The sequence below is a fragment of the Mesoplodon bidens genome, assembly GCF_964165515.1.
Source record: "Mesoplodon bidens genome assembly, chromosome: 4".
NCBI lineage: Eukaryota > Metazoa > Chordata > Mammalia > Artiodactyla > Ziphiidae > Mesoplodon > Mesoplodon bidens.
In genome coordinates, this window is record NC_138160.1 from 50,626,027 (window position 1) to 50,644,882 (window position 18,856).

The following is an 18,856-nucleotide window of genomic DNA, read 5'->3' on the forward strand; positions in this document are numbered from 1 at the left end:
TGGGCACTAAAAAGCTAATTGGAAGGGTTAAGTATGTATGCAAAGCTTGCTGATTGTGGATTTTTTTCTTTAGGATAATCTAGCTGGAGGTTTTTTTTGTACGGGACAGGTGTTTCGGTTCCGTGTTTTTCGGATCTTTCCTTAGTGAAAGATCCGTCAGTCTCCTGTCTGTTACGTTATATCTCCCTGTTTTATATAGTATCCTTAGTCTTGATTACCTGATATCTCCCTGTCCTTAGACGATTTGTTTTACTTAACCAGAAATTAAATGGCCAATTCTATACTGGGTTTAGGAGAGGGCCAGTTGTTGACTGTTGCACTTGGATGAGATCTTGTCATCAGATGTCTTTTAAAATACCTTCTAGAGGTCCTGTTATTTTTAATACCTCCTCTTCAACTTCCCCTTCCCAAAATACCTTGAGCTATCAGTTCCTGAGTCTTTTGGAGTTTCTGTGACATAAATCAGGTGGTTTCTTGCCCTTTTTCACTGCTGGCTTTGAGCTTTCATTTTCTGAGTCTGCTAAATCAGTCTTTCTTTCCCACTTCCAAAAATGAGTTGCTTTTATCTCTTCTTATTGCTGTCTTTGTACTTATGGTTTTAGGTCTTTAAAAGCACATCCTCATATATCCTTTTAGTGGATCTTGGGAGAGCACAGTAGGAAATGCACGTGTTAAGTCTGTCAGCTTTCTGCAGAAGTTAACAGTGATTTCTAGTACGGAGTTGTTTGGTATAGCTGCGACGTAGAGTCCTGAGCTTGGGTGTGGGGGTCTGGTTAGGAAGACATAAAGAACATCTCTTGAAGTTCAGAGGAAGGAATGTTATCCTTTGTATTTTAGAAAGGTAAGCAGTGAACCAGTGGGGACACTGGTTTGGAATGGGGTTAAACCAAGGTCAAGGAAATAGTTGGGAGGCTTTTCTGTTAACCATGAAAGAGATGATGACCTGAAGTAAAGCCATGGAAAGAAGAGGAAAAATTTGAAAACTATTAGATAGAATTAAGGATTGTTTAGATTTGGGGTGAGGAGGAGGAAGAACCAGGAGGTAGTTGTGATATAATTTATCTCTAGATAGTGATTCATGTCACTTGAGTTAGGAAATGCAGGAAGAGGAACCATTTTTTTAGGAAGACAATGAGTTGGTTCACTGGTATACTTGAGAGTTTGAGATGCCTTCTGGGTGATGATGTCCTGTGTCGTTTGGGGTATCTGGAGTTCAGAGGTTTTGGTTGTAGATAATAGATTTGGACGTTATCATCGTGTACATGGGACATGAGAGGAGAACCAAAGACAATAACCTGAGAAATAGCAATTTTTAGAGAGTGTTGTTCTTTTCTCCCCTCTTAACTTAAATTGTAGATTCACAGGCAGTTGCAAAGATCGTACAGAGAGCTTTTCTTATACCTTTCACCTAATTTTAAATTCCTCTTATGTTTTATATAATTATAGTACAATATGATTTCCCCCTTCAAGCATTTATGATAATTTTATTAATAACTGATGACTTTATTTTTGAGCTTTCATAGTATTGTAGACAACATCTTGTAGCTCTAACTGTAATTATTTCATAGTATTGTAGACAGTGTCTTACAGTTACAGTTGTGGATTGAAAGAATGTTCAAATAAATTTACTTAAAGCTGCATATTTGGGATTGGACACATTCTTCAAGCCACTAGATTACAAAGGTAAATTTCTTCAGGCTTTAACTGAGAGTCTTATGTATTTAGCAGTTGCTTACTTTAATTTTGCTAATGCTAGCATACTGTGCTCATTGGAATGTGCACTAAGTAAGTAGATTCTGACATTCCTAGGAAATATTAAGTCTACTTGATATTAAAAATGAACTTGACTAGTTTTTCATGTTTTTTCTTTTTTGTTGTTCTGTTAAGAATTGAACTATGGAGAGTGAAATTTAACTGAATTTTAAGGCCCAATTTACTACTTTATGAAATGTGACATTTTTATAAGTCTCTTCCTTTGGAAAAATCTTTAATAAAGTCTTTCAACTGGTGCTTAGTTATAGAAAGGGCCAAACTTAACATATTTAAGGATAAACTTTACGTATTTCCACTGAAGTATCTATACCTCACTGATAAAAATTCATATATATACACACATATATATGTCATGAAAAGGGGAATGCATATATATTTTGTTGCATTGTAATTATATGTCAACTATATTGACATCTGAATTATTTTCTAAGTGAGGAGGTGTTTGATAGTTTGGTTTCCTTTCTGTGTTTATCAGATTATAGAGATTATTATGAATTAAAAATTGACTTTCTATCCTTTTTGTTTCTTTCAAAGTGCTTAGATTTAGTGTGATTATACTGAGTCAACCTCCATAAGACAGAAATTAGTCAAAGTAGAATTTTAAATTAAAACCCCCTCTTCTTCCATCTCTGTATTCTTTTTTTTTTTTTTTTTTTTTTTTTTTGCGGTACACGGGCCTCTCACTGTTGCGGCCTCTCCTATTGTGGAGCACAGGGTCCGGATGCACAGGCTCAGTGGCCATGGTTCACGGGCCTAGCTGCTCTGCGGCATGTGGTATCTTCCTGGACTGGGGCACAAACCCGTGTCCCCTGCATCGGCAGGCGGACTCTCAACCACTGCGCCACCTGGGAAGCCCCATCTTTGTATTCTTAATTCATTAAAAATATTAGCAGAAATTCTTCATTAAAAAACATGCACACATTAAAAAAAGACTCCTTTTACCTTCTTTCAACATCCTTTTCCAATATCCATATTTAACTAGTGTCAACAGTTTTTTCTGTTTGCTCCCAAGAAACATTTTTATGCATGTATCTTCATATCAGATACATAGCTATTTAAAAAAATTGTTTGGCATATGGAATTGTTATACACATTCCTTTTTAATCCCAATTTGTCATTATTTTTGAGATTGTTTTCATTCCATGCCTAATCCTTTTTCATGGCTCCTCAGTATTCTAGAATATGAAGGTATTATAATTTAATTATCTTACTGATGAACATTTAGATTGGGTTCATTTTAGCTTATTTAGGTGAGATAATTTGTAGAATTTAATACATCATTGTTAACACCTCTTCAGTCGTCAGAGAAGGGAAAATAAATATTTGTATGAGAAATCTCTTAAAATGAACAGATGTGTGTAGCCTTGGTGTATATGGTTTTACTACCATTAGGCAATTGAATAATATTTTTTTCCAATTGTAAACAGAACTAATTTTGTTTTAGTAGTGCTTATAATTAGAACCATTCTTTTAAAATCTGATTGACTGATTTTTTATAAGTTGGTTTTAGGGCTTTTAAATACGATAGGTGATTTTTTGGTGGGAGGTGGGACCTTAGAGTATCTTATGTTAAGTTTTATTTATACTTCCCATAGGGATTAGGAGCAGACAGCAAGAACCTGTACCCTTTCCTGCTCCCAGTTATTCAACTGAGTACAGATGTTTCCCAGCCTCCACATGTTTATCTTCTGGAAGATGGTTTAGAATTATGGTAAGAGGAAAAACTTGATACCGTGGATCTTATTTATTTATTTTCCTGGCCTTCCCTACTCATGGCAATAAAGCAAAGGTCATGTAATAGGGCTTAAAAACTCAGCATTTAAAAACAAAAAACATAAAGTCAGTTTCCCTGAACTGGGTAACATAATACATAGCTCCAACTTTTCTTGGCAGCTGTCACTCAATGTAGGCTTATAATAGTCAGAGTTAGAGAGGAAGTTTCAGTAAGAACTCAGCTGAATTTCATCTTTTGGAATTTGGAATGTAAAATGGGGAATCTCGATCAAAACTAAAAATTGACATAAAACTTCCAGCGAGTTAAATGAGATGTTTTGGGGGATATTGAGTTATTTTCATCCTCTTACTACTTTACCCAGTAAGTACTGAGATAGAATACCTCAGCCCTAAATGTTAATGCTACTTAGTCTTGGCTTATTATTTTACTGAGTAAGTAGTACATAGTGTTTAGAGGTAAAAAACAAACAAACAAACCCTGTTTCTGTGGCATCTCAGAGCTGCAAACTGTGAAATGAATGAATTGGAGTTAAGTAAGTACAGACTGAGCATTGACTAGAAATCTTTTTTCTTCATCTTACTAATGGCAGCAGTTTTCTTCAGGGCCAATCTTTATTTAAGATGTAATTAGTAATACAGGAAAGGTTTTAAAGTTCTAATTAAAAACCTAGTATTGGAATTAAAAAAGCAAATCATAGAAAGTAACCACAGAAAAAATAAGCATTTGTGGTATCTCACTCCTTCCCTCCCTTCTTCCCTTCCTCCCTCCCTTCCTTCAGTTTTGCTTGGATGTCTAGGAATGAACAGTTTTTTGATTCTAAGAAATTGTCTTTGATGCAAATGGTAAAATTAATGATCTGTATCAGAATACTAGATGAACAATTTAAAAACATAACTAGGTAGATACTTATTAATTTGCAATTTGTGTTTCTTGTATTCTTTTCTAGGTTATGTTGTTTGAACTTAAGTGGCTTAAATGATTTTAAGTTAGCATGTGTTGGAGCCTCTTATATTCATATATTTTTATTCATGCAGGATGGATTACTCTAGATCAGAGGTTGGCAAACTCTTTCCCTAAAGGAGCAGATGGTAATTATTTTAGGCTTCATGGGCTATGTACTTTCTGTCCCAACTCTTCAACTCTGTTGTTTCAGCACCAAAGCAGTCACAGACAATATATAAACAAATGGACATGGCTATGCTCCAATAAAACATCACTTACAGAAAAAGGGTATTGGTTTGGCCCATGAGCTATAGTTTGCCAACTTCTACTCTAGATTACAAGTTAAAACATTAATCTCTGGCACACAGATACTTTTCTGTAACCATATGTATATGATATCTATCATAAAGATTAAAAATATTAGTTATAATAAAGAGGCAGACTCATACTTTTCAATATAATTACAGATTTAGTATATTAATGTGTTAATGAGAGGTATATAAATTTTTTAGGGATTATATGAACAGGTAATAATAGAAGTGCATTGCTCTACTAATGGTAATTTTTTCCTAGCCTTTCGTTATATGTAAACAAAATTAAATCATTAGGATACATTTAAAAAATTTATCAAATTTATTAAAGCTAAGATTATTTAGAGAATCAGGGTACACACTTCTTAATATAATTTTCTTAACGGGTTAGAACTCGTATTTGGAAGCAGATGTAGGTGGCCAATCCCACGTATACCACTGCATTAGGTTTGTAATCATTTTCTGTGAGCCTTTCCTTCTGTAAAATGAGGAAAAAGAATTTCTACCTGATGTGGTTGTTGTGAGCATGAGATACTGTTTGTAAAGTGGTTAGCATATTGTGTATGATTTATAAAGTCTGAGAATTGGTGAGATAGCCTAGGAAGAAAAGGGCAGATAGAGAGCCTTGTGCTCAGGGCAGAATCCTGAAGAAAAAACATTCTGAGGTCACACGAGGAGCCATCAGAGATGATATAGGAGGAAAACCAAGCCAAGAGAGAATATTTCCTAAAAGAGGGAATGGTTAACTATGTCAAATGTTGCTGATTGTCCTTGTAAGAGTGTACAGAGAAGTGAATGGAGATGATAGGAGGGGTTTCAGGGGAGTAGTGAGAACAGAAGGAAGAATTGGAGTAGATAGAAGAATGAATTGGAGTTAAGTAAGTACAGACTGTGAGCATTGACAGCTTGTTTGAAAGTTTTTACTATGAAGAGGATGTTGAAATTGCATTAACAGTTGGCTAGTGTGGGAATGAAGATGTAGAGGTATGATGAGGCTCAAGAGAGTGAGATAATTGAAGGAGGCAAGAAGGGATGGGATTCAGCGTAAGTGGAAGGAGTTTTTTTTTTTTTTTTTTTTTTTTAAATAGCAGCACGGGTATTTCGTCCATTTTAACTCGAGGCAGGAAGTTAGGTTTCTGTATTGTAGTAGAGTGAGATGGGAAGGTGTTCCACCTAATAGCTTCTGTTTTCTCAACAAAATATGAAGTATAGTCATCAATTGAGTGTCATGGGCTGGAATGGGAGTATTTATAAAATGAGAGAGGTTTGTGGGGACAAAGGTATAAAATAGTTATCTTGGGGAATGGAAATTTGAACCGATAGGGCTTACCAGTACCAGTTGATGTTTGTGGTCTTGTTTACAATGAAAAATTTTTCAGACTGATTATGTGATTTTTTTTTCATGACTTCTTTGACCCAACATTGTTTTATTTTTTTGCTGATATTAAAATATATGATTCAGGCCCCTATTTATTGCATTGTAAATATAACATACCACTTGTACAATTTTTTTAAACTTAATATGAATTTTAGTGACTTCTTATAGTATCTGTTTTTTGTAATATAGTCACATAAATAGTAATGATAGTATCAAAGATGCAGACCTTTGTATACATCTGTTCTTTTTAACTTGTAGATTGTTAGTTCACATTATTTTGCTTTTTCATCTTGACCCTGATGTATTAAAATATCCCATTCAGTTTTCTTCATGTGAGTGCCCCTTTTTATTTCTAGCATTTTTGATCTGTAAGTTAAAAAAAATATATTAACTGTACAAAATTTTGGTACTTCTGTATAGTGTTATAAGATTTAATAAATAAAATATATTTAAAATTTTTTATGAAGCATCATGTGATATAATGTATGTATGCAGTGATTAATTTTCCACCTTTTAATTCTTTTGCATTTAAATGTTATATTAATATTGTATGGTTTATTTTGTTTAGATTTGATTTAACTATATATGTTCATCTTTTACATTTTAGCTTTTTTATTTGAAATTTATGTTCTATACAGAGCAAATTTTTTAATTTTAACCTAACCAGAGGCTTTACTTCAAAAGAATTTTAATGGTCTTATATTTATTTGTTGAACTGATATATCTGTCTTTTTACTTTATGCTCTCTCTTTTCTACATTTTTTGCGGAAGGATAACATTAAATTGTACATTTCTCTAGTCAAAGGTGTGGGTACATATAGCTTTGTCTAATTATTCATCAAAATAGTTAACTTTTCACTTTCCCTGATGGTAAAGAATTTAGTGCTTTGACTTTGCCTCACTCCCTCTCCTTTCCAAGTCTTTATTTGTTTAATCTGGAATTACAAACCATGTCATTTCATTTTTAAGTAGTTTAAGTTCTTCAAGATTTTTTCCTCTTTTGAATAGCATAGTTTATACTGTGGGAACTAGCATAGGAAGTGAGAGTGACAATGACCTGAGTGGCCTTTTTACTAAGGTAATGACAGTAGAAGGGAAGGAACAAGCTTCAGATAGAATCTTAATCTGGACCTATTGAGTAAGAGAGTTTTTTTAAACATCTTTTGGCATTTAGAATATGACCTCCAATTTTTTTCTTGGTGAAACCAGGACTGGAGTGTAGTTTTTCTTTTGGCTTCATGGTTATTTTAAAGGTGAATAGGATAATGTTTTTTTTCACCTTTCCTGAAGTTTTATTCTTTAAAAATGAAATAAAATCCTGTTGCTGTTTTTTAAATTTATTTTTTATTGAAGTATAGTTGATTTACAATGTTGTGTTAATTTCTTCTATACACCAAAGTGACTCAGTTATACACACATATACATTCTTTTTTATATTCTTTTCCATTATGGTTTATCCCAGGATATTGAATATAGTTCCCTGTGCTGTATGGCAGCACCTTGTTGTTTATCCATTCTGTATGTAATAGTTTGTGTCTACTAACCCCAGACTCCCAGTCCATCCCTCCCCCACGCCCCTCCCCCTTGGCAACCATGAGCGTGTTCTCTGTGTCTCTGAGTCTGTTTCTGTTCACATATAGGTTCATTTGTGCCATATTTTAGATTTCACATATAAGTGATATCATATGGTATTCGTCTTTCTCTTTAAAATCCTGTTACTGTTGATCAAGTTAAGGTGTCAAAGACATCATTGCTTGTGCATGTTGGAAGTACTTCATTTTGGGGGTAGCTGGTTTTCCCTGTGTAATATCCTGCCCAGATTACCTGATTTGTCATTTAAATTTTGTGAAGTATTTCATAGACACAAAATAATATGAGGTCATGTTGTTTATAATTATTTATAACTTACATAAAATGAAAATCAATTTTTCATACTCTGGGTAAGAAATGCAACAATAAGAATGTCTGTGAAGCCCATGGTGTGGCATGTTTGTTGAATCTTCCTGCATCCATGCCAGGGATAACCCACTGTACTGATTTTTTTGTTTTCATTCCTTGGTTTTCTTTCTTGTGTGTTTTTTTTTTTTTTTTTTTTTTTTTGCGGTACACGGGCCTCTCACTGTTGTGGCCTCTCCCGTTGCGGAGCACAGGCTCCGGACATGCAGGCTCAGCGGCCATGGCTCATGGGCCCAGCCGCTCCGCAGCATGTGGGATCTTCCCGGACCGGGGCACGAATCCGTGTCCCCTGCATCGGCAGGCGGACTCTCAACCACTGCGCCACCTGGGAAGCCCCTTTCTTGTGTTTTAATGCTTTTAAAATCACATATGCGTATGTATCTCTAAACAGTATATTTTAACTTCATATAAGTTGTATCATATGTGTTCTAACTTGCTTTTTTTGCTTCCTGTTTGGAGATTCATCCATAGTGATGAGCTTAATGGTGTGACTGTTTACTCGTTTGCCATTTTGTTTGTTGTTCAGATAATGCGACTCTGAACATTCTTGTGCATGACTCCTAGAGCAAATGTATAAGAACTTATGCCCTGTGCACATTTCTGCCTAGAAATAGTGCCAGGTCATAGGTATATACACATATACATATTCAGTATTACCAGATAATAATTATTTCCCAAAGTGATTATGTCAACTTGCACTGCTGTTAGCAGTATGCAAGAGTTCCCACTTTTATAGCTTTAACAATACATGGTATGGTCACACTTAAAATTCTGCTGATCTGATGGGAGTAAAATTGTACCTTGTTTTGGTTATAATTTATATTTTCTTGATTACTAGTCAAGTTGGATATCTTTGGTACTTTTTATAGTTATAGATTTAATGGTTATGGAAAGTGATTTAATTGTCTGTTTTTTTCCCCTAGGTTAGTGACTTTGGAAAACAGCCCATGTATTACACCAGAGTTACTTCGTATATTTCAGAATATGTCACCACTTCTAGGTATGTATTAAAGCATAAAATTACCACTGTTTTTGAATGCAACCATAATTTGGGGCATTATAGGTGACTATAAATCATACCTTCCATTTTTACTAAAGCCCTTGATTTTGAGAAATAAGTTGTGTAGTGTTTTAATAATTTCTAGATTTTTTCCTACAGTATAACTTTTTAGAGTTATTTCTGCGTATTAAAGAGCAAACACTAAATTTACTTAACTTACACATAATTGAAAACTGATTTTGTGCTGTCAGTTGTTAACAGATGAGCTCTGTACATATTTCTGATTTAGCTAAGGAACCACCAAAATAAAGATTATTAAATATTAGAAAATCATTTATTGTATGTTGAGGTATTACTTATGTAGAAGCTTGAAATCAGGAAGCTTAATGTTTTGAAGCAGCACTTTTGGCATGTGACACCAGAGAACTGGCCACTGTGCTAGGAGTAGGCTGTTAGTCTCTGTTAGCCACCATGGATGATAACTGGTTAGATTCTTTTCTGAACATGTATTCTGATGATACTTAGTCATACAAAGCCAATACTTGTCTGCTACATATCAGCTACCATTCACAAGTATGTAATATCTTAAATTTACAAAAAATATTTTGTTCACAGGGTTATTTTGTGAGCGATTTTACCAGTGCAGATTCACATTTAAACCTCATAAAGTATTTAAGAATTGTATACAGTGCTATTTACTGGCCCTTTGCTGCTTTTTCAGTCTGCAGATTACTACCATTTAAAAAAATTGTTTATTTACAAAACGTAAAAGTTATTTACATTTATTCCGTTCAGAGTTCCCACTCTCTAAGACTCACCCATGAAGCATCTTTAATTCCTTCATTAGAACCTTGGGTATACTGACTGAATAGTTTAATATTGTCAGGAGAGAGCATTCATCTAGGAAAAAACTAGGAAAAAAGGCATACTTATTATGGCAATATCTCAAAATTATTTTTTCTGAGAACTTACTTGTAGTGAGCAGTTTTATTAGAGGGAAAGTATTACTGAGGTATAATGATGCACCAGAAAGGTAGACACATTCTTTGATAAAATCAACAAGTGTGGACTAAAACATAATTATAGTTGATTAAAAAATATCTGTTGGGCTTCCCTGGTGGCGCAGTGGTTTAGAATCCACCTGCCAGTGTAGGGGACATAGGTTCGAGCCCTGGTCTGGGAAGATACCACATGCCGTAGAGCAGCTAAGCCCGTGCGCCTCAAGTACTGATCCTGCGCTCTAGAGCCCACGAGCCACAACTCCTGAGCCCATGTGCCACAACTACTGAAGCCCGCACTCCTAGAGCCCACGCTCTGCAACAAGAGAAGCCACCACAATGAGAAGCTTGCACACTGCAACGAAGAGTAGCCCCCGCTCGCCACAACTAGAGAAAGCCCGTGTGCAGCAATGAAGACTCAACACAGCCAAAAATTAAAAATAAATAAAATAAATTTATTAAAAAAATAAAAGTAAAAAACATCTGTCTTGGGCTTCCCTGGTGGCGCAGTGGTTGAGAGTCCGCCTGCCAGTGCAGGGGACATGGGTTTGTGCCCCGGTCTGGGAAGATCCCACATGCCGCGGAGCGGCTGGGCCCACGAGCCATGGCTGCTGAGCCTGCGCATCCGGAGCCTGTGCTCTGCAACGGGAGAGGCCACAACAGTGAGAGGCCCGCGTACCGCAAGAAAACCAAACCAAAACAAAAAACATCTGTCTTCATTTGCTGGTTGATCATGGGGGCTAAAGATAATGTGATTAGTCCTTCGTGTTTTCTGATTTTTTTTTTGTTTTTCTTCTACCCCATTCTTTAGAATAAATTAGACCTCAGATAATACCCAGATGCCATCTGTTTTCTAATAAAAAGCCATTTGATGTTTTACCATCTAGCATCCCCATAAAATTATGGAAGAAATTTTCAAACATGAAGACAGTGGCAATAGACCAGTCACTTATTGCTAGTCTCCTAGGAAAAGTTTTGTAGCTAAGATACCATAGAGAAAGAGAATAGGAAAAGTCCTTTTACTTTCTTTTACTCTCGATGAAGGCCGTTTAGTTCTAGTCTACCTAACTTGGAGACCATATATAGTACCATTCTGGGTAATCACAGTGCTGCTTTATATACTTGCCCTGAGAATGGAAACCTCGACCAGGCCCTTTATCAACTTAGTCATGAACAGGATTCAGCCATTTTCACATATGGGTAACTTCACAAGGTGATTTCACTTCACCTTTGTATTCCACCCCGATTCAGCCTGCCTGGCCTTTACAACGTGGTCGGAGAGAAGATTGGTGGGCAGGAAGAAGAGACTGAAAAAACACATAACTAACCCTCCTATAACCATATGACACTATTTTGAGTGTAGTTTTAGGTAATTACTAAAGTACAGTTTTACCATAGAAAGCTTTGTAGTTGATGCGTAGTCCTTATAAATCAATAAGGACTTTTATGTGTTTAGAACAATGTCTGGCACATAATAAGCACCATTTAAGTGTTTTGTAATTATATTTATTACTACTATTACTGTCAACATTATTGCTATTTTAAAAGAAAAAGTACTGAACCACTGGCTCTGTAGGATTTGTTAGTTAATAATATGAAAAAATTCTGTATACAAATTATATCTGTGAATGTTTAGTATACCTTGACATCAGTATTACCTTTATTTTTGTTTGAGTATTGCACAACTAATTAATATTGTTTGATATGTAGCTTTTTGCATATACATTCTTTCAGGTGAGCTTTAAAATTTATTTTGAAATATAACGAGAATATTTATTTTAATCTTTTAAGAATATAGATCAAAATGAATACTCACTTTTCTTAAAGGTGAAAACATTTTTTCCTATTAGATCAGTGATTTTTAAACATTTATTTAATGAATATGATAGCTATTATTTTTTTCCAAGTAGAAATAAAGCTGCTGGCTGGAAGTTTCTCATTTTCATTTAAAACACATAAATCCAGCAATATTGGTGTTTAAGTTAATGATTTTTAGGATATGTTAATTAAGTGTGAATAAATCCAAGGCTAAAATTCATTTCATATCCTTTTCCCCAAATGTAAGTAAACTGGAGATACTTTAAGTAGAACCATAGGCTATAACTAATTCTAATTCTTTTTCCCACCTGACATCTTGATGATGTGTAGGGTATTTTATACATTTTAGCCTTCATATTTTATCAGAATTTGAAATAAAAGAAGAAACTATTGTAGTTTCATTTCCAAACATAAACATTAAATAGTATAATTTAAAAGAATAAGTAAAATGTAACATGAAAGTAGAAACTAAAAATAAGAGCCAAAGAATAGAGAAAAACAGGAATATAAATTATAATTAAACTAATAAATGTAAGTCATATGTGCACACAGCATAACTAGATACTTTGATGGGTTACAGATTTGAATCAGAGCTCTCTGTCTATGAAAGAAAAACTTGATTACTGAAGTTAGGGATTTTCAAAATTGTTGACATTTTGGGCCATGTAATTCTTTCTTGTGAGGGACTTGTGAGGGACTGTTTAGAGCATTGTAGTAAGCTTAATAGCATCTTTAGCCTCAACCCACTAGATGCTAGTTTTAACAACCAGAGTTTCCAGACATTGCCAGATGTCCCCTAGGGGGCAAAATTGCCCATGGTTGAGAACATTTGAATTAAATTATTCACAGGGCTGAAAATAAATACAGATCTGTTGTATGGTCAGCTCTTCCTGATACTAGGACCAGACAATAATTTTTTATCGGAGCCTTACTAGACTCATGGATATAATGAACAATGTTCAATATACTTTAAAATAGATAAATTTATTAATTTTAGGACTGTTTTTTTTACTACCGGTATTTAATATTTGCTGATGATAGCATGCCTTAGGAAATTTAGTAAAAGTTGTCCTTGGCATGATGGAGGCATGGAAAACAGTATGAAGTGACCTAATTGCTTATTTGCTTATATAAATTAATCTAGAAATGGCTTTTAAAATATCTGTAAGAAGAGATGGGTACTATGGTTTTTATTTTTAGGGTTTTTTTTTTTAATAAATTTATTTATTTTTGGCTGCATTGGGTCTTCATTGCTGCACGCAGGCTTTCTCTAGTTGCGGTGAGCACGGGCTACTCTTCGTTGCGGTGCGTGGGCTTCTCATTGCGGTGGCTTCTCTTGTTGCAGAGCACGGGCTCTAGGCACACAGGCTTCAGTAGTTGTGGCTCGTAGGCTCTAGAACGCAGGCTCAGTAGTTGTGGCGCATAGGCTTCGTTGCTCCGTGGCATGTGGGATCTTCCCAGACCAGGGCTCGACCCCATGTCCCCTGCATTGGCAGGCGGATTCTTAATCACTGCGCCACCAGGGAAGTCCTATGGTTTTTAAAATCAATCTTTCTTAAATATTGTCTCCTTCATCATAGATATTGATAAAATTTTAGATGGCAGTGATTTAGAAATTATATTCACTGACATACCTGGAATGTAGCCATTCTAAGTTCTCACTTAAATGTAGACCCTCTGCCTTAGTTATCACGGTGGTTGCCAAAACGGTGGTTGCCAAACAGTCTGCTATTCATTGTTGGTCTGTTAAACAGTGTGCACAAGTTTAAACTTGACTGGACTTGCTCCTTGAGGAGAAAAGGACATGTGAATTGTTCATAAGAATAACTTTATCCAATGTAATGGCCTACCCCTTTATCCTGAGATTTTGTCTTACTTCTATCATGAAAAATATTTAGGTGACAGCCTTTATTATTTCTTTTTATGTCTTCTGTTAGCATGGTAACAAGTTGGTTACTTTCTGTCCCCTCTACATTCTCATTTTAAACTAATATGTTAAATCCCTAAAGTATAGAAAATAATGCCTTTAAAACACATTTTGAGCTTTGAGTGGGATTGTCATTTTCTTGTGAAAGTGTATGGGTAATTCTCACCTGAATAGAATATCTTCTCACTTTGCTAGGATATGAGTTAGGTAAGAACCCAGGGCCTATGCTTTTGCCAGGAAACATTTTTTAATCTGTCCTATTGGAAGTGAATACGATTTCTAAAATAGTAGCAATACAGAATGAAAGATTTTAGATATAGATGATATTTTGGGGTCATGTTTTGATCTGTATAATTATATACATCTTTAATCTGTGTTCTATTGTATCATTATTGTATGTGATAAGACATGTAGATTAACACTGCATAAACATTTGATCATTTTCAATTTTAACAAGTTTTCTGCTTTGCACTTGAAAAAGAATAATTAAAAACAATATCCTTTTCCTATACTATTCTGGTAATAACATTTTAAAGAAGATTTTTTATGTGTAGGTTTTTCATAGAGGAGTGGATTTGGAGAACAAAGCCCAAGAATTGAGAATATCTAAACACAGTATAATTTTCGGAGTATAACAGGGACTCTTTTCGTAAGTAGGGTAGCATGTTCAGTGCCAGCACAATAGACACTCAGTAAATGCTTATTGAGTGAACCCATTTAAGCAGATATCAAAATATGATGGTAAAATGATTCAGTTGCATGTCGTTTGCCATGCTGGTACTAGAAATTTAGTTTGAAATGCAAGGTTGGATCATGTAGTTATTTTCTGAAAGGAAAGAAAAGGGAGCTTCGTATTTTCTAAGTTGTTTTAACTAGTGGGAGGTATATGGGAAAGCATTAAGTTACAGGTTAATGCCAGTTTTTAGATAGATATTTATATACTAGCCATCTGAATAGCATTCAGAAAAGATTTGTAAAGAAGGGCATGTAACTTAGCTTTAAATAAGTCACTTCATTTAAACTGATTTTGAACAATGAATTAATTTTTTCTTTTTAAAAAAATTATTATTTTGGCAGAACTAAGTTCAGAAAGTCTCAGAACCTGCTTTAAGATCATCAATGGTTATATCTTTTTATCATCAACAGAATTTTTACAGGTATGTTGTAGTTTTTGCATTGTAAAAATTTATATAGTTATTATTTTGATTGTTTCTTATTTGAAATCAGCAATCTTATTTTGAAATCTTTTCCAAATTTAATAGATTGATTTATTACTTTAAGGGGGGAAAAACGTCATAAGCATTGCCTACTGTGGGGCAGATGTGATGTAGTCTCATGAATTATGTTATTTAACATAGAAAATATGCTCTACATGTAAATATATCCTTATATTTCTACAAAAATTAGAATAGCAATAAACTGTATTTTTATTTCTTAAACTTTTCCTAAAGAGTTCTAATTGAAATTTTATATGCTTAGAGCTTTAGTATCTGATTCTCAAGTAGATTATAATGAGTCCCCAATTTAATTTTATACCTTTTTTGATATTGCAGATATATTCATATGTATATTTTGACTTTTCATTGAATTTCAGACATATGCAGTAGGTCTATGTCAGTCCTTTTGTGAACTGCTAAACGAAATTACTACAGAAGGTCAAGTTCAAGTGCTAAAGGTACTGTCATCTTTCTAATGAATATTGCTGTAAATTTTCCATCTGTATTTTGTGAAATTGGACCTTCGTTTGGGTTTAGATGATGGGCAAGAAGGGGAAGAGTAATTCTAGACAGAATATTTTCTTTCAGCTGTATTAAATTGGTCTAATACCTCTGGACCAGGGGTGTCAAATTTGATTGTGCATATAGATCACCTGAGGATGTTGTTAAAATGCAGATTCCACATTTCTGACTAACTTTCTGCTGATGGGACCCCACTCAAAGTTCCCCCTCATCCTGAGACTTCACTTTGTGTAGCAAGGCTTTAAAAACTTTTATAAATTATCCAAAGCCTGGTGACATCTGATACTTCTCACCTGTCCAGTTTGTTAGCCTGCTTTTGGGACACAATATTCCCACTATAATTTGGTACTTTTAATTTGGATCGGCTCTAGAAGTTAGAGTACCAAGTTTGTATGGACTCTGTATAACTAAAAACCAATGTTGAATCATTATATTGTATACCTGAAACTAATATAGTGTTATATGTCAGTTATACCTCAATTAAAAAAAAAACCTTACAAACAAAAAAAGAATCCATGGGCTCTGAGTTAATCTTTATGCATTATATCTTTATAGAATCACTATATATTATCTTTATATATTGTATATAACTGTGTATAATTAAGAACCAACAGTCTCTGAGTTGTATGTTTATATATCTATATATTAAAGATAAAGGAGTATCAAATGTATATATTTAAATATAAATGTATATATAAATATATCTTCATATGTGTCACACACACATATTTTGTATGGATTTTGTGAGAAGGTGTACTTTGTTAAAAACATCTCTTTTTTGTTTCTAATTTCTTAGCTATGTTTTAAGTCAGATATGAGAGCTGGTTAGGTGAAGTGTTACTATAGCTTAACCAAGTAGCATTTTTTTGTGTGAAAACTATGGCATTGCTTTAGATCCTAAAAACAATTTGATTTCCTCCCAGTGAAATGAAAAAGTGTTTGCCCAAGAGGTTCATTGTAAGAAATGTGTTAACCACAATAATCATAGCAACAACCCGTAGTACATTTTGGGGGACTAAGTGGGTATAAGTTTGTGCAGGCAGTAAAGTCTTTCATAATAACCAATAAGAGTAATCATCAGTTGGTACTTATTCAAGCATTACACTATTTTATGTGCTGTTCTTTGGACATTATACACATGTATGCACATTTAAAGCTCCAGATATCTGTGTTAATATGCATGTTAATTTGATTTTCAAATTGGTTGCATTTACTACCATTGCTGATTATTCAGTCTTTCACCATATAGGTCAGGGGTCAGCAAACTTTTTCTGTAAAGGACCAGCTACTAAATGTTTTAGGTTTTGTGGGCCATACAGTCTTTGTCTCAACTATTTATATGTTTTGTTGCGGATTGAAAGCAGGCATAGGTGGTATGTAAATTAATGACTGTGGCTGTATCCATAAATGCTTTATTTACAGAATCATATAGTTCGGATTTGGCCCAAGGGCATTGTTTGCCAACCCCTGTTACTGGTATTCAGTGTGTTCTGGTAGGCATATGTGATAGAAAAACCACAGTTTCTGCTCTTGAGTGATTCATTCTTTTGGGGGAAGGAGGCAGGTAAACAATCAGCCCATATTTAGTGTGTTACGTTGTTTTGGATTAGAGGTATCTCAGATTACCTGGTGAACTTTTTGGAAATTTGGGTAGGACATAAGATGTTAGTATTTCTTTCTAAAAAGTTCCCTAGGTGATTTTCATGAGTACTTTCTAGTGTGAGCCATTGCTGTCCATTGGCTTTATGTTACTCTGGGAGTATAGATGTGGTCATCAAACCCAGCATTTTGCAGAGAACGTTTTTCAGGGAGAAGGGGTTGAGATGGGACCTGGGTCTTAAATGTTTGGTAGGGTTAGGGTTACCAGATAAAACATAGTACTTTTATTTGCTAATTCTGGCAATCCTAGTAGGGTGAATTAGATTAATACAGTGTTAAATATTGCAGAGAAGTGAATAAAAATAAGAACAGAGAATACTGTGAGAATTGTTTGTTGAGGGTGGGGATAATGGTGTTATTTAAAACCTTTAGTATCTATAAATTGGAGGGGTTCATATGCCAGATTACTGAAGTGTTAAATTATAAAGTGATGAGAAAATGATTATATTATTAAGAACTATATTTGTTTCCTAGGGCTACCATAACAAAGTATCACAACCTGGGTGGCTTAAAACAACAGGAACTAATTTATAATATTTATAGTGATTATCTCTCTCACAGAGTTCTGGAAACTACAAGTCTGAAATCAAGATGTTGGCAGGGCCATACTCTGAAGACTCTAGGGGAGAATCTGTTCCATGCCTTTCTCTTAGCTTCTGGTGGTGGCCAGCAATTTCTGGCTTCCTTGGCTTATACATGCATCACTCCAGTCTCTGCCTCGATTGTCACATGACATTCTCCTTGTATCTTTGTCTTCTCTTCTTATAAGGGCACCAGTCATAATGGATTAAGGGCCTACCATAATAACTTCATCTTAATTATATCTACAAAGACTCTGTTTCCACATAAGGTCACATTCACAGGTACTTGGGATTAGGACTTCAGCATATCTTTTGAGGGGGCAGGACACAAGTCAATCCATAACAAGAATTTACTGTTAAAAAATAAAAAGATAACTCTTGTGTGTGGAGAGGCAGTGAGGAAAATCTGATCTCAGTAGATTTTGTAGGTGAAAGTGACCCAATAGAAAGGAAGATGGCGCCAGAATGATACAGGAGATTGGGATTTTGAGTCTAGAGCATATGTAGAAGGGGCAAGAGTTTGTTTTTTAAGAGAGCTGGCAAGACTGGCAGTGATTGAAGCTGTAGATATAATGTTAGGTGAAGAGAGTAAGAAACTGGCATATGACCTTGGTGTTTCCAGATAAAAAGACAAGATTTTCAGAGCTGCCTGTTACCTGTCACTATGAGGCAGAAGAACATTACAGGATGATTAGTACGTCTGCACTTATTGAGGAGGGAGAGGGGACTCAGTAGTATTCATCTCAGTATTCATTTTTAAATGAACTCTATCTTACAGATGTTTAGGTTGATATTTAAGAATGATTCAGTTATATTAGAATGTCGTCTTAGACTTTGTAAGAGGAATCTTGTAAAGTAAAGGCTTTTAACAAGAGTTGAAATCAATAGTACTTTGGTAAATTCTGATTTTTCCCAGAAAGATTATTTATCAAACATATTACATTTTTTACACTCTCTGATTTGCTGTTTTATACTTGAAATCACAATGGAAACTTAAATCCAAAATATTGTTATAAACTAAGAGGTGGGTAAATATAGA

The 18,856-nt window shown here is 34.6% G+C and overlaps 1 protein-coding gene across 2 annotated transcripts in view; it reads left to right on the forward strand.

Annotated features, from left to right (window-relative positions):
* IPO11 (importin 11) overlaps window positions 1-18,856 on the forward strand; it is a 205,800-nt gene that overhangs the window by 90,524 nt on the left and 96,420 nt on the right. For both annotated transcript variants that reach the window (XM_081233555.1, XM_081233554.1), the window contains exons 21-24: window positions 3,369-3,484; window positions 9,019-9,095; window positions 14,916-14,995; window positions 15,433-15,513. In XM_081233555.1, coding sequence (XP_081089681.1) covers window positions 3,369-3,484; window positions 9,019-9,095; window positions 14,916-14,995; window positions 15,433-15,513 — 354 coding nt within the window. The remainder of the gene's footprint in view (window positions 1-3,368; window positions 3,485-9,018; window positions 9,096-14,915; window positions 14,996-15,432; window positions 15,514-18,856) is intronic.